Source organism: Xyrauchen texanus, chromosome 6, assembly GCF_025860055.1.
Source record: "Xyrauchen texanus isolate HMW12.3.18 chromosome 6, RBS_HiC_50CHRs, whole genome shotgun sequence".
NCBI classification, from domain to species: domain Eukaryota; kingdom Metazoa; phylum Chordata; class Actinopteri; order Cypriniformes; family Catostomidae; genus Xyrauchen; species Xyrauchen texanus.
This window is the reverse complement of record NC_068281.1, coordinates 41,135,434-41,151,881: the sequence shown is the minus strand read 5'-3', so window position 1 is coordinate 41,151,881 and position 16,448 is coordinate 41,135,434. Positions and strand designations below refer to the sequence as shown.

The following is a 16,448-nucleotide window of genomic DNA, read 5'->3' as shown; positions in this document are numbered from 1 at the left end:
TTTTTGCCACAAATTGAATGCCTCACCTCACCTTGAAACACTGTTCGATATATCAAAATCTGTTCGCAATTTAGCATCTACAATGGCTTGGCATGATTTGGTGCCAGTATCATGAATCTCCTAGGAGGAGTATTTAAAAGTTCAAAGCTTGTGAATTTCAGAAAATCCAAAATGGCTGACTTCCTGTTGTGCAGAGCTAATGACTATAACTATGAAAGATGCTTTATGAGAACTATACATTAACCAATTTTGGTGACTATAGGTGAAAATGGGGGTGCTACAGAGCCCCCCCTTACATGCCCATTTTAAAATTTCTCAACCTCAGTGGCTGAAGACACTGATGTTTTCACATGTTAAGTTCCCCAAAAGTACAGAAAAACTTGAAAGAATAATATAAATAATAATAATAATCCTTAGAAGAACAATAGGTTCTCCACACTTTCAAGGCTTAGGCCTAATAATGCAAGAGTAAGTAAAATATTGTGCACAAACAGATCCGACAGCGAGCAGAGTGCAAGTTTAGTCAGTATGACTCATCATTTAGAACAAGATTGCATTTTATTGAGGGCATTATTTGCCTGATCTGTGTTCATGGCTGTAAAATTGAAGTCAGCAGCAGATTTCACTCCTTTGTCCACCTGTATAGTGTGTGTGTACAAGCATATGCATGTCAGATTTAAATATGCATTCAATTTTCATGGGTTTGAGAATAGTTTGCATTGCTTTTGAATGAGCAGATGTTTTGATGCTTTTCTGGTTCCTTCTCAGGAGATGTGTTCTCTGGGCCTGTCTGGAGTGAATCTGGACTCTAATTTAGACCGTCTGAGTGCAGTCCTGGTTCTGAACCTCCTGTATGAACTGCTGCAGCTGCAGAGGAAAGCTCAGCGCTCTCTACACGAGCTGGAGACCCAACAGCTGAAGAACGGCAGTGACCTCGAACATATGCAGCACAGCAACACCAGACTCAAAGTACTCAATTTTCAACATTACAGTCCAGTTAATCCCAATCAAGTCTAGCTGTTGGCAGATAAACTATAGACTCATAGGGCCTTGGTGCTTGTGCAAGTGATGTGTGTTCCAATCTGGCCTGTTTTGTGATCTGATCCCAAGTTCCCCCCTCTCCTTCCCATAAGTTCTGTTCTTTCATTATCCATAAAAACTAACTATAATACTCTAGGAGTGCAAACAAGTTAGTAATCTGCTGTTAATGATGTTAATGTTGTGTCTCAGGACCAGTTGGAGCACACAAGAAGAGAGAACTCAGGCCTTCATGAGGGAGAGAGACAGTTAATGCTGAAGATCAAGACCTTACAGAACTGCCTCAAGTCAGAGAAAGAGGAAGTAAGAGGAAAATCTCAGACTTCACTCTCATGCTTCAGCAGACATTACCACTGAACCACCTCGTGTTACTCTGTATTTGCTGCTGTACTTGTGGTTTGGTGTTTTGCATCAGCGGCAACTTTTGGGGTTGTTGAATCAAGACTGATATTGCTTATTATTCACTAATGAAGGACTGTTGTACATTCTATTGCTTACACGGTACACTCTTTAACTAATTAAAAAATAAGCCACAAGAGGCTGTGTTAGATTGATTTCACCACTTTTAAGGGGTGTTCTAGGCACGTCGCAAAGCCTAAAAGTCCTTAACCTTTTGTAAAACGTTGATAGCTGCATTATGATGAAAGATGCCAATAATAATTACTTTAACAATACAAATAAAAAAGAACAATTCTTCTGCCAAGAAATTTAGATAATTAACCTAATTGTAGGCTGGAAGCAATTTGGCAACTTGCCACATTAAGAGGAAAATTCTAGGTTCAATCAAAGGTGTAGCTTTGGGTAGGGATGATGGGAAATTGTCCCTACCAACTTTTAGAAAATTGGAAATGCCCCGACCAACAAAGGGACTTAGTATAATTATTCATGTTTAAATGATTGTCCCAACTCTATGTGGCACATAAACAGTGTTGTCACATAGCACCTGTTACTTTTCTCAGTACTGTTCAGTTCAAGTTAAGCTCAATTAACAGCTGTTTTTGCATAATGTTGAGTACCCCAAATATTTTTTTATTTGATTAAAAACAAACAACAAAAAAAGATGAAAATATTTCAAAAGAAGCTAAAATCTGGGTTACAGTGAGGCACTAACAATGGAAATGAAAGGTGCCAATCTGTAAATGCTAAAATACACACTGTTTCTAAAGTATAGCCACAATACATAAGCTATTTTCATGGTTAGTAAGCAATTTTATCACACTAAAATCATGTTAACATGTATAATGTTTACATCTTGTGGCTGTACTTTTGAAACGTTTATTGACTGGCCTCCACTTCATTGTGAGTGCCTTCCTGTAACTGTGATTTCTGCTTAAAACACACACCGTTATAAACATTCACAACCATAAATATTTGTTTTGGTAATGAACATTATGCCACAAATGCTGTCAATTGAGCTTAACTTGTATTAAACCTAGAAAATTCCTTTTTAATAGTGAATTCAATGTTCGATGTTTAGTCACAGGTGTGTGAATATATCAGTTTTGCAATTTTGAATTCGGCTGTTTCAGCGTTTGACAATGTGTCTGTCATGTGTAATTGATATGATGCAGATACAGAAACTGCAAAGCATCATTGCCAGCCGTGCCACACAGTACAACCACGACACCAAGAGGAAAGAGAGAGAGTGCACCAAACTGAAGGAGCGTCTCAACCAGCTACTCATGGACAAGAGGGACAAAAAACTCTGTGAGCAGACGGTTTGTTTTTTTCATTTCAAGACTACCGTTTTTTTTTTTACGAAAAGAAGATCAGGGTATGTAGATCAGATCATGGAGTGCGTACTCCAGGTAGGGAAGGAGGTATTGCCCCAAGTGAAGGAGTTCAAGTACCTCGGGGTCTTGTTCACAAGTGAGGGGACAATGGAGCGGGAGGTTGGCCGAAGAATCGGGGCAGTGGGGGCGGTATTGCACTCGCTCTATCGCACCGTTGTCACGAAAAGAAAGCTGAGCCGAAAGGCAAAGCTCTCGATCTACCGGTCAGTTTTTGTTCCTACCCTCACCTATGGTCATGAAGGCTGGGTCATGACTGAAAGAACTAGGTCACGAGTACAAGCGGCCGAAATGGGCTTCCTCAGAAGGGTGGCGGGCTTCTCCCTTAGAGATAGGGTGAGGAGCTCAGTCATCCGTGAGGAGCTCGGAGTAGAGCCGCTGCTCCTTTGCATCGAAAGGAGTCAGTTGAGATGGTTTGGGCATCTGGTAAGGATGCCCCCTGGCTGCCTCCCTAGGGAGGTGTTTCAGGCACGTCCAGCTGGGAGGAGGCCTCGGGGAAGACCCAGGATTAGGTGGAGAGATTACATCTCCACACTGGCCTGGGAACGCCTCGGGGTCCCCCAGTCAGAGCTGGTTAATGTGGCTCGGGATAGGGAAGTTTGGGGCCCCCTGCTGGAGCAGCTGCCCCCGCGACCCGACTTTGGATAAGCGGTTGAAGATGGATGGATGGATGGAAGCAGATCAGGGTTCTGAAAATCATGGAAAACCTCTGAATGCTAGGGAATTTTAAAATTGTGATTTCTAGGCCTGGAATAGTCATGCCAGTTTTTACGATGAAGCTCTTTGTGGATAATGACTGGCATTGACAATGTTCGGAATAGCATACTAAAGCTTATAGGCGATGTTGCACACATGCACAGTCTGCCTTTGCTTGAAAATTTTCATCAGGGTCATATCTTGAAGTGCGACAAGCAACAATCATAAAGAACAGAAAATATGTTATGGTGTGCATTGGGCTAGCTATACTACTATTAGTATTTCTACAGCAAATTTTCATCAAGCATGGAAAACCTGGAGAATTTGCCAAATTGTGTTATATAAACTGGTCAAAAGATTGGGGAATTAAAGAGAAACCTGAACAGTCTAGACACTGTTTTAATATTGCTGTCTCCTCTGGTTCAGCCATTGAAGTGTCAAACTATGTGGGGAGGTCAGATGGAAAGAGAGGCCATTGGAAGACGGACAAGATGGAGGCCAGGTAACCTGCTGTCGTAATATGAGCCGTATAGTACTGTATATACACAGATCTTTGTGACAAAAGTGAGTAAATGTTCAGTAATGTGTGTGTGTGTGTGTGTGTGTGTGTGTGTGGTATTAGACATGAGGGTGAGATGTACAAAGCTCTGCTGAGTGATTATGAGTCTCGTCAGAGATCTCTGATGCTGGAAAACTCTGAGCTGAAGAAGGTCTTACAGCACATGAAGGGAGACATGATCTCCATTCTCAGCCCAAAGAAACCTTTTGTCAAAACAGAGCTGGCAGATGACAGCCTTGAACAGGTCTGATGTCATCTTACATACACTTTCAAAACTATTGATGTGTTTCAAACATGTAATGCAACCTTAAAGTAGGTGTACGCCTTGGTTGGCTGAAAAGCCAAGTCAATTCAGAGGTAGAGCAAATTATTAAATAAGACCAGTAATTAAAAGTAAATGGCATACATTTTGGTTTCATGCTGACTTTTATCGCCTTTAATGACTGTGATGTGTAACATCAGGCCAGCTCTGATGTTGAAGAGGAGGCGTGTAACTCCAGCAGAGAGACTCTAGAGCAGTCACGAGAGCAGCTCACCAACAGCATCCGCCTGCAGTGGAGGAAACTCAAGAGCCACATGCAGAGACTCGACAGCCAAGGTACGACGTGTGCACATTCGTTTTTTGTTTAATCGTATTGATTTGAACTCTTTAAATTCATTTGAAGCCAGTGGAAGACCTAATGGTCAATAATTGGCCAAGCAAAGGGTTGTATAAATCATAACAGTGAACCTTTTCTTGTGTTTCTCAGCATCTCTGGTGGCTTGTCAGGAGCGTGATGGAGAGGATCTGATCTCCAGGAGTGAACACGAGGAGGAGGTGCAGCGCGTGAGACTGGAGCTGCAGCAGTGTAAAGAGTTCATCCACATGCAGCAGCAGCTCCTGCAGGTATTCTTGATCTCTATATCTCTGAATATATACTTCAAACACTAACGTACATTTGGGTTGAGTAGGATGCTTCTATATAGACCATGAAAAATGTCAACCGTCGAGATTTATCTTTACTCTTCATACCGTAGTGGATCTATTTGCACAGATATCAGTGGACAGGTCTGCTTTACATTAATTAGTCCATGTTTCGCAACTATTCACTCTCATGAGTATTGCAAAAACACAGTGCGGGGTGTGTCCCAAACAAGTCAAGACAAGGAGGAACTTATTAAAGGAATATTTCACCCAAAAATGAAAATTCTCTCATCATTTACTCACTGTCATGCCATCCCAGACTCTCTTCTGCAGAACAAAATGAGGATTTTTAGAAGAATATCTCAGCTCTGTAGGTCCATACAATGCAAGTGAATGGTGACCAAGACTTTGAAGCTCCAAAATGCACAATGCAACAAAAGTAATCCATATGACTCCTATGGTTAAATCTAAAGATATTTTCCTCCCTGCCAAGTAGGTAGCAATAAGCACAAAGAATGCGAATCGTTAAAAACAAAAGTAGAATGTGGAAATGAAAATGGAGATTTATAGTTAAAAAGCACTTAAATAATTGATCTGTTTCTCACCCACATCTTATGGATTGCTTCTGTGCTGCCTTTATGTGCTTTTGGAGCTTCAATGTCTTGGCCACCATTCACTTGCTTTGCATTGACCAACAGAGCTGAGATATTCTTCTAAAAATCTTCATTTGTGTACTGCTGAAAAATGCAAGTCATACACATCAGGCATGGGATAAGTAAATTGTATTTTGTATTTGTATTTTGGGAGTAAATTGTGTTTGAATTTTTGGGTGAACCATCGTTTTAAGAGGGGTTTGTTAGGTACAACGCAAAATGTAGTTGTTTATGGTTGCTGAGCAATGACGAAACGTGCTGCATTATAGTCAAATTCAAGTGATGACGGGTTAACTCTAGTGTTACATAATTTAAAGCTGTATTTGCACTGATGCCAGACTTATTCATTTGTTATGAAGGGTCATATATTTTGGTTTCCGTCCAAGAGAACTTATTAAATGAGATTAGGTATTCCTCATTTGTACAGTATTCATTTCACTAGATTTTCTGAAAACGGGCATAGCTGCATATGTTCTGAATGAACACTGTTTCTGTCCCATTTATAAATTGGGTTCATTTTTTTGGAGGAGGAACCACCAAAATGTCCTAATTGTAATATTACTGTGTTTGTGCGTGCGTGCTCTCAGCCGCAGCTGAGTTCCCCGTTTGATGATGAGACGGCAGCTCTACTGAACGACTGCTACACACTGGAGGAGAAAGAGAGATTGAAAGAGGAGTGGAGACTCTTTAATGAACAGAAGAGGAACTTTGAGAAGGAGAGGAAGAATTTCACTGAAGCTGCTATTCGACTGGGTCATGAGGTACTGAATAAACCCAATGACCCACACAACAATTAAACCACACTGGGTGTGGATGTTTGAAGTCATGGTGGGCATACTCAAAAATAAATAGCTGAAATGTAATGGTTGTTTTGAGTAACATCATCTTTAAATTCAAATATTCAAAGTACATTTTTAAAAGATGGTGGCCAGTGTCATTTCACTACATATTGCAACGTCAGTGTTGATCGTTAATCATCTTCACAGTCCTTTGTATTCCATTGAATTCCATCTAGCTGTCTTTAATGCACAAATGTGTCTAATCCCTGTTTCTGTCTTCCCTCTGTAGAGAAAAGCTTTCGAAGAGGATCGAGCGGCATGGCTGAAGACCCAGTTTTTAAACTTGACTCCATTTGTAGACCGCAAAAGACCTGCACTGCCTGAACCTCAAAGTGCCTTATCAGTCAGTAAGTATCCCCGGAGACTCGACAACATCATACATGTGACGTTCATTCGTTGAATGAGACATTTGGAGTTTTAATTTCACTACGTATTTTTTTGTAAAGGCCTGTGGTTTTTACATTTGTGCTCAACTCCTTATAATGCTCATTTATGTGGACATTCAATCCACATTTTATGTGCACATCTGCAGGCACAGAACCTGAGGCCAAAGTCCAGTCCACTCCACCCCTCCTGACACAGTCCCTGTCCTACAGCGCGTTCTCCACCCCCAAAGCTGCTCCAGTGAAGATGCCCTCCACCGCTGACCTCTACCGTACACTGCGACTCATTCCAGAGAGCAGGTACCGTCATGTGCCAAAGAGTCTTTAAGGTGTAGTTCATCCAAAAATGCAAATTCTGTTTCAAACCTGAACAGAATTTTTATTTTATGTGGTACTCAAAAGGAGAACATTATAAATGTAATATTCAGATTAAAAATATGTTGCATTATTGTGGCTGACAGTGAAAGGTTTGATTACACTATACAAATAGTGGGTTTAGAACATATTTTTTGTTTTATCTTTTACATATATTTAGGCCTGTTTCCATAAGTGCTTTTTTTTTTTCTACTCTAGACAGTAATCCATTTTCTTTTTTGTTCGTAAATCTGTCTCAGGACGCACTCTGTCTGTGCAATTGTAATTTTTTTGTGCAGTATGTACACTCATGCATCGTGTTTCAGTGTCTCGGGCCATAAACGTGCAATTTTAGATGCCGTGTCAAGTTAAAGTAGATTAAAACTTAAAGAAAAATACCTTTTGTAGTCTTTGATCGCAAAAGCATTTTTGCCGAATAGGCAAATAGAGTTTTAATGGTAACTTATAAACCTTTAAAGACCGCTACTGTGAGGTCCGAGGATGTTAATCAATGGTACTTTTGTTAAAGCCACCAGTCTACATTATTTCATCTTTAAAAAAAAACATATTGCTGCAAGCAAAGTGCGCCAAAAGAGCTCTGCAGCGACCGGCCATTCCCATGTAAATGGCGCAATTGAGTCGATCTCTCTACACTCTCAAACTACTTGTACATTTGCAACTATCTGGATATTTAGCAAAACGTTTCTATACTTATCAACAGCTAAACCAATAGTTTTAAATTCAATTGCATAATTCACAATGCTTTACAATGTGATTAAAGTTCATGCCTTCATGAAAGACATCAAGTACACAGTCTTGTACCTTTTTGAACTTTTCTCAGATTTCCTAATATTTGTATGCATCGAATTAAAGTTTGTAATGCTGTGATTCACCTTGGAGCTGTTTGGTTTGGTTCATGTCTTGGAACTCTTATTAAGGATTTTATAAAATTCCTATGGAAAAAAATAAATGGGGAAAACACTTCCTGAAGATGGCTGAAAAAGCGTACAGGTACTGGCGTGCTAAAAATAAAACACCACTAGTACCACATTCTAGCCCGTTTTGGCTTGTGGGGAAAGTATGAAACAAATGTATGGTTTCCGGTCCTCAAAAATCGGTTTGTATGTTTTGTAAAAGGAATTGACTGCTTTTAAGAAGTACACAAGTGTTTTGGAATGTTATTTCATTGTAATAAGTGAAATACACTGTGCCTAAGAAATCCTACATTTCTCTGTCTCCTCCAGAGTTCCCGGCAGACGACCGAGCAGTGAAACGTTGACTAAATCACGGCTGCAGAACAGCTCTGCAGACTGCAGCTTCATCTCATTGGTCAGAGATGAGCAAAGCCCCATCTAAAGGTACTGCAGTGTTACAGTGTGCTCGCTCTCCATGATTCATGAAAGGGGCACTTGAAGCTTTCTTGGAGTCTTCCCAATAACCTGCTTATTCACCTCCTCATCTGATTTGCTGTGTTTTCCCTATTGGAGGGAGCTGGATTGAGGAAAAGAGCTGGTGTGTTTAGCTGGATAAAACTGATCTCAGAGACAATCATTTGCTCACATTTGCATTGACCTCTTCTGATCTCGTAGCAATAAATTACTAAAGCTGCCAATGTCTATTGTATTGTAGTTAAAACAAGAATTAATGATGTATATACCTCACTAAGAGGTACTACATAAGACCTCACTCAATCTGATTTTGCACTTTAAAGAGGAGCAATCATTTTTAAACACTAATATAAATCTAATATAATTTGATGTTTTGCATATTATTGTTGCTTTAAACGTGCGTAACTCGGTCATGGGTTAGGTTTCAGGCAAGGTATTTAGACTTAAAAGTTTTGTACTTTTATGATTGTAATTAAGTGAAATTAGGTACTATGTCATGTTTTGATTTTGTAAATTTAAGACGTTGAATGGGTTGTTTCATTTGATAAATGCTATGTTCACTTGAATGTTGAATATTTGAATGGACGAATCATGAATGTCTTTGGTAGAGCTTAAAATATTTTTAGAAGCCACATTTCTCAGAATCAATGCAATAAAGCTTGAAAGATTTAAGATGAACAATCTTGTTATTACAAACTTTGCATCGTGACATTTATTTTCATGACAATTAAGCACTGTATAAGTATTTATAAATCATGGTAGTATTTGATGTATGTTCATTTAAACACACTATACTTGATGCTGAATACCACGAAAATGAGCATAGGCTTCATTTATTCAATATTTGAGATAGTGTGACCTGGTCATGTTTTCATGGAATTCACCCATATACTAGAATACTACAACTGTACATAACTTTAGACAAGTGAGTGGTGGGTAATTATTAGACTGATTTTATTGTAATTTATTTTTCACATGACAATTGCAGTTTTAAGTATGTGCTACAAAACACTTTGTAAGAGGACCCAATGCCCCCCAAAACTGATACTGGCATTGACTAAATGACTGTTCGCATTGCTATGGCATTTTCAGAGATGCTAAAAGCCATGGTTTCGAAAATAAAATGAAACTATGCAGCTATAAGCATTTCAGGGAGCTATTTCAATGGCGAGCTTCTTGACGAGCATCCTCCTCATCTTCAAGATCGTCTTCCTCGTACTCTCCAATTTCGTCCGCTGTGGCATCTTGGTACTGCTGATACTCGGACACCAGGTCATTCATATTGCTCTCAGCCTCTGTGAACTCCATTTCGTCCATTCCCTCTCCAGTGTACCAGTGCAGGAAAGCCTTGCGTCTGAACATGGCGGTGAACTGCTCAGAAATCCTGCGGAACAGCTCTTGAATGGCAGTGCTGTTGCCGATGAATGTGGCGGACATTTTGAGACCACGAGGTGGGATGTCGCAAACTGCCGTCTTGACGTTGTTCGGGATCCATTCCACAAAATAGCTGCTGTTCTTGTTCTGAACGCTCAGCATCTGCTCGTCCACCTCCTTCATGGACATGCGGCCACGGAAGATGGCCGCCACAGTAAGGTATCGGCCGTGGCGTGGGTCGCAGGCTGCCATCATATTCTTGGCATCAAACATCTGCTGGGTTAACTCTGGCACAGAAAGAGCACGGTACTGTTGGCTTCCACGGCTTGTCAAGGGGGCAAAGCCAGGCATGAAGAAATGGAGGCGTGGGAAAGGTACCATGTTGACTGCCAGCTTGCGGAGGTCAGCATTAAGTTGACCTGGGAATCGCAAGCAGGTGGTGACCCCACTCATAGTTGCTGAGACGAGGTGGTTGAGGTCGCCATAAGTAGGAGTGGTGAGTTTGAGGGTGCGGAAGCAGATGTCATAGAGTGCTTCATTGTCGATGCAGAAGGTCTCATCTGTGTTTTCCACCAGCTGATGCACAGACAGTGTAGCATTGTAGGGCTCCACAACTGTGTCGGACACTTTGGGTGAAGGCATGACGCTGAAAGTGTTCATGATCCGGTCCGGGTACTCTTCACGGATCTTGCTGATGAGGAGGGTGCCCATTCCAGAGCCAGTGCCTCCACCCAGGGAGTGTGTGAGCTGGAAGCCCTGCAGGCAGTCGCAGTTCTCAGACTCCTTCCTTACTACATCCAGCACAGAGTCCACCAGTTCTGCTCCCTCTGTGTAGTGGCCTTTGGCCCAGTTGTTCCCAGCTCCGCTTTGACCTGAAAGAAAGCCCATGTTTCCCAGTTTACACAGACAGATTGACAATACTGGTTTATCTTCTAAAAATGACCAAAAATGACTCCTTTACTCATCCTCATATTGTACCAAACCTGCAAGACTTATTCTTGTGTGAATCACAAGCAAATATGTCTTGCAGAGTATATAGAGTGATCTTCTTATAGGCTACTTCTGCTGTTGCTCTAAAAATGCACCATCAGTACTATATAAATTGTCCACCCACATATTATGACACCCACAATGTCTTGAGCTTTCTGTGAGGACTGAAGTTCAATTTATTTACTGAAAATCTTTCGCCAAAGCTCTCTAGTCTCATTCAGTTCAAATAACACATGCCAAGACGCATTGTGCCAGGGTTGATATCAATAAATGAGACCTGTGAGAACCAAGCGTGCTTGACATCAATGAGCCTGGTTACATGCACCATCCTACACGATTATGCTTAATAAGTCGACTGTGTAAGATCATGTAAACGCATTTCGAGTATATCTGCTCATGACCGTACAGCAAAATCGTTTAACAGGCCTAGATTTTTGCTCTGTACCCCATTTTCATTTTGCACGTTAACATCTTTACCTGTGTTCTTATCGGCTTATCCAGTACGTGCAAGTGTTCTGCAATTGACCATTTGTTTTGAGGTCCAAAGCAGAAAGTAATCTGATGACTGAATAAACTGATTTTTTGATAGTTATCGGAGTATTGCTGTGCATGTAAACATGCTCATTGACGTCAAACCTGTTACAATTTGTCATAACGTGCCATATTTGAAATGAATGCAACCACAAATGTGATTTGAGAGCCAGGGGCGGAGCCAGGAGTTTTTCAAAAGTGTGGCCAGGCAGGGGCAAGTGATCGGTATGTGGTGGCACAGAAATGTTCTGGCTTCATTTGTACAGCAATTGTTGGTGGGGTGGCCAATGGGGTGGCCAGGCTTTGGTCCATGGTGGCCATGGCCACCCCCTAGCTCCGCCACTGTTGAGAGCGAAGGCAGAGTGGCATGTTTTCAGTTAATAACGACTCCCAAAAAAGCCTTTGTATTGTTTAAAATGATGTGTAATATAGCAAATGAGTTATATAGGATACAAATATCTTTTGTGTGTTTGTATTCCACAGAAGAAAGTAATACAGGTTTGTTATGATATGAGGGTCAGTAAATTATGACAATCTAATTTTGGGGTGAACTATTACTTTAACACTTAAATGCATACCTTGGGTCTTCAGTTACCTGGGACCTCATTCCACCCCTTTACCTAATCTGTTTTTTTTTTTGTTGTTTTTTTTAGTTATGCCCCCACATCTGTAGTTTTCTCAACAATTCTGTTATGAATAATGTAACAGTAAAACAAAGTGCCAAAATTGCACAAATTCAGTTTTCTTTACCAAAAGTGTATAGGGACATTAGTGACCCCGAGATATGTAATACTGTCAAGTTAAATACGTGCTTCCGTAAATCATATTTTTGATTATTTCATATCTGCATGTGTACTATGACAGGATATCTAATTCTGTATTACAAGACACATGAGTAATATATTTATACAAATGACTACTATATGTTGATCTTTTGTGCAACAAAGGTGAATTAACAGGATCCCCAATGTGTATACACGTACATATTATACATGCCATTTGTTACTTAAGGTGGTGCTGTTGTTTCAGTGATTTTTACATTGCTATTTGAAGAAGCAGCAACATGGTAGGAAACTACAGCAAGTGTAAATTATGAACCGTATTCTGCATGATTGTGTGTACAGCTGAAATTCTGTTGCGTCTATTAAGACTCAACGACTGCCTGAGAAAATACATATGTGAAGCTTACAGTATGCCTAGCTTATTTGTTATGTGTAGCCAAAGTCTTTCTAGCAAGTCAGTCCACTGGCGGCCATTTTTGGAACGCTCCTGGAGACTATTTCCAGTCATGACAGTGCAGCTCCAAGGTGATTTACTCTTTTACCTGTAAGGTGGGTCTTCCTTTCTACATTCGTTGACCGTTGAGTGCGAGCTCCTTTGTTAGTAGTTCCAATTTTTCGCATTCATCTAAATAGAAGTGGCCCATCTCTGCTAAATAGTCTCTGGAGTAGCCCAATACGTGTTTGACAGCCAGTTGCATGTCATAAAATTTCAACGAGAAAGTAATTAATCCCATTCCATCATTGATCTCTTTGATATATGAAATTGAAAACATTAATATATAACGGAATATAATTTCTAATTGTCTTGAAAATGCTGGGTAATTTGTAGCTCCATTTGTGATAAACGTGGCAGGTTGCTAAGCACCAGAGGTACAGTACTGTATGTTATAATGTTTGCAGAAACACCCATGCATTAAGTGTTCAGTAAATATTAAGTTCTTTGTCAGAATACAACTTTGAATGCACTCGGACACTTGTTTTTCCAAATCTTAACCTGTGTTCTCGTCATGTGGGAATTACAGTAATTTCAGAGTTTCTGAATAATAAAAACTCACGTATTTGCTAAACTTGTGATCACAAGTTGGAAACTCTGTATTTTATGAAAGCTATGACTTATTTCTGTCTGTTGAGATGACATTTAAAAAGAACTAAAATGGCATTGGCAGTAAAGTAAATGTAGTTCGGTACTGCAACAGATATTTGATATGTGGTTTCATTATATCCAGTGTTAAAGGAATATTCCAGGTTGAATACAAGTTAAGCTAAATCAACAGCATTTGTGGCATTATGTTGAATACCACAAAAAAATGTTTTGACTTACCTGTCCTTTTCTTAAAAAAATCTAAAATCTGGGTTATAGTGAGGCACTTACAATGGAATTGAATGGGGGCCAATCCGTAAACATTCAAATACTCACTTTTTCAAAAGTAATACCACAAGACATAAACAATATGCATGTAAACATGATGTTAGTGTGATAAAATCAATTACTAACCTTTTCTGTGTAAAGTTTTAGGCAATTTTACAAATTTGTTGCCATGACGATGTAGTCAACAGACCCTAAAATGACTGTAAAAATGACAATTTAAACAACTTTACAGTTCAAGTAATAAATGAGTTTTAACAGAAGAATTAATGTAAGTGCTTTATAAAATCATAAGCTACAGATTTCTGCCAATAAACCCTCCAAATATGGCCCCATTCACTTTCATTGTCTCCATTCACTTCCATTGTAAGTTATTCACTGTATTTTTAATTTTTTTAAAGAGGATGTCAAAATATTTTTTGAGGTAATCAATATTGTTCCCCAAATGCTGCTGATTTATCTTAACTTTTATTGAACTGAATATTCTTTAAAATGCTGTGCTTTCTCTACTCTTCAATATTTAGCATGAACGTGTAGATGTAAAGAAATCATTTTGTACTTTTTAATCAATTATTTTACTGTCATTGACAACAAGGCCACACATCCATGGCGTTGTCATGGAAACAAATAATGTCTTGCATAGTGGATGTTAACAGCTTCACCACATTTAGCTGAGTCACTTCTGACAGACTGCTAAAACCTCAGAGCCGATCCTTCCTATATATGCCCTAGAACTACTGTGTATCCTAATTATCCACTCCAATACCCCAGAGAGTAAAGACATTATTCATTTCAATTAACAGTTCCAAGTTTCTCTTGTTTTTCTGTTTTGTTTGCAAAAAAGTGCATCTTAGAATTGGCCATTCTGCCTCCACATAGAAATATTTACTTAGTTATACTGTACAAGTGGAAGAACATGAGATTCCAAAACATACCAAATACAAAATTATCAGGCCTGAAGATTTGTCCAAATGGGCCTGAGCGGACAGAGTCCATAGTGCCAGGCTCCAGGTCCACCAGGATGGCACGGGGGACATATTTGTTTCCTGTAAAACCGAAAGAGACGATTGCCATAAATATTCAAAGGGCGTCGACATACAAAATCTGTGAATAAATAACGTATCCAATCTAAAACCATTTCACCTGAATGAAATCTGCATAGTGCATACTGGGTTCATCTATTTCTTAAATGAGTTTAATTAAAATAAGCATAACTACTGCTTTGGCCACATGCCTTACAGTGAATGCTGGCCGTCTTAAATAAGTGCAGCATCATCCATTTTCCTTCTAGTCCTCTCCTCTTGCTTTGAGGACAAAATTAATTACAGATTAAACTTTTATTTTTTTACACAATGTAACTTCATAGGCTTAATAACTGAGATTCTAATGATCTCGTCCGAAATGGCAGACATGAATGAGGAATTTGCAAACTGGACAGATGGATGTGTTGTAATTATGTCGTGTGAAATGCAGCGGCCAGTCTGAAAATGGCAAATCAATAATGCATAAGCAGGAGTTCAGACCAGCCTTTGAAATAGCCAATAGCTGACAGCTGCAGAAATAGGTCTATGGTTAGGGGAGCAGAGCTGGCAGAACTGCAGAGTGCTACTAAAGGCCTTTAATGATGATATAATGAAAATCTGACTATATTCAGCACCACATAAACTAATAAACACATATCTATTCAGAAACAGACTGATGCATCCATATAACTCAATGCACATAACACTCAGCGAATCAAGTGCTTACCAGATGCCTCATTGTAATACACATTTATCCTCTCCAGCTGCAGATCACTGTCTCCTTGGTAACTGCCAGTGGGGTCAATGCCGTGTTCATCACTGATCACCTCCCAAAACTGCACCAACAATAGTATGTTGTCAAGTACTGTTGTCAAAGTTCTTACTTTGCAGTTATATTTTTTATTTGATTTAGTTTTATAAGTTGATGCTGAACACAATTGCATGCATTCACATTACATTCTTTGTGTTTGAGCAATGCCTGATACAACAATGTCTGATAAATCCAGCACAGACCATGAGAGCCGCAGCAGACCTTTACCTTCACCACACCCACACATAACAGATGCCACACTGTAATACTCAAAAGACTCCCACTACAATGCTTTTTTAGCAACCTAGAGCATTAATGTCATTAATTTCTATTCTTTATATCATGCCATCATATATATATATATATATATATATATATATATATATATATATATATATATATATATATATATATATTATACATAAATCGAATTTATTTATTTAAAAATCTTACCTTAGCACCAATCTGGTTACCGCACTGTCCGGCCTGAATATGTACAATTTCCCTCATTGTGCAGGTGATGATAATGTAAAGGATGTGCTGTGTGTCACTGCGGCTGATGCGGCTCTGACTCTCTATCACTGATTATAACTACAGTCAGCGGTAACGAGCGGCTCACGGAGAAGCTGATTGGATGACTGTGCGCTTCCCGTCAGCCAATCAGGGGTTTGATGCAGTGAAAGTGCTGCAGCATCGCAGGTCATGACGTCACCCCTACTTTCGCTCTCATGCGTTGAAAATGCTGATTCAACGTCTACACGAATCCATGAAGCTGACCCATCTTGAGACACATACATCTTGCAATTATGTGATTTATAATTCTATAAGCTTAGTTCAAAACGAATATGTGTTTATTTACTCTCTTCTTCCTGAAGAGGTCAGCATTGACTTAGAGTCTAAAAGGTAACGTGGTAAAATGAGGTAAGCTCCATTTAAGGGTTTGTCTTTTTTCTACTTTCTTGGCAAAA

At 39.6% G+C, this 16,448-nt stretch overlaps 2 protein-coding genes across 3 annotated transcripts in view; one reads left to right on the top strand and one right to left on the bottom strand.

Annotated features, from left to right (window-relative positions):
- Nucleotides 1-16,448, top strand: part of LOC127644736 (afadin- and alpha-actinin-binding protein-like) — a 37,879-nt gene that overhangs the window by 7,047 nt on the left and 14,384 nt on the right. Inside the window, exons 4-14 of one of the 2 annotated variants that reach the window (XM_052128077.1) lie at nt 769-969; nt 1,231-1,341; nt 2,610-2,745; nt 3,951-4,026; nt 4,147-4,327; nt 4,546-4,681; nt 4,833-4,969; nt 6,228-6,401; nt 6,709-6,826; nt 7,012-7,162; nt 8,461-8,574. In XM_052128077.1, coding sequence (XP_051984037.1) covers nt 769-969; nt 1,231-1,341; nt 2,610-2,745; nt 3,951-4,026; nt 4,147-4,327; nt 4,546-4,681; nt 4,833-4,969; nt 6,228-6,401; nt 6,709-6,826; nt 7,012-7,162; nt 8,461-8,572 — 1,533 coding nt within the window. In that variant the 3' untranslated portion in view covers nt 8,573-8,574. Of the gene's footprint in view, nt 1-768; nt 970-1,230; nt 1,342-2,609; nt 2,746-3,950; nt 4,027-4,146; nt 4,328-4,545; nt 4,682-4,832; nt 4,970-6,227; nt 6,402-6,708; nt 6,827-7,011; nt 7,163-8,460; nt 9,302-16,448 lie in introns of those variants that run through there. The other variant, XM_052128076.1, reaches the window with a different exon arrangement.
- On the bottom strand, nt 9,515-16,229 carry LOC127644737 (tubulin beta-2B chain-like). The gene is made up of 4 exons (XM_052128078.1): nt 15,934-16,229; nt 15,397-15,505; nt 14,583-14,693; nt 9,515-10,850 (listed from the first exon to the last, which is right to left on the bottom strand). The coding sequence occupies exons 1-4, from the start codon at nt 15,988-15,990 to the stop codon at nt 9,766-9,768; spliced, it is 1,362 nt and encodes a 453-aa protein (XP_051984038.1). The 5' UTR covers nt 15,991-16,229; the 3' UTR covers nt 9,515-9,765.

What these genes read in the sequence shown, in the direction of transcription:
- LOC127644737 (XM_052128078.1), bottom strand. Translation starts at nt 15,990, where the DNA reads ATGAGGGAAATTGTACATATTCAGGCCGGACAGTGCGGTAACCAGATT. An exon ending in GTAACCAGATTGGTGCTAAG is followed by an intron (nt 15,506 to 15,933) that starts GTAAGATTTTTA and finishes TTGTTGGTGCAG; the next exon opens with TTTTGGGAGGTGATCAGTGA. An exon ending in GTATTACAATGAGGCATCTG is followed by an intron (nt 14,694 to 15,396) that starts GTAAGCACTTGA and finishes TCGGTTTTACAG; the next exon opens with GAAACAAATATGTCCCCCGT.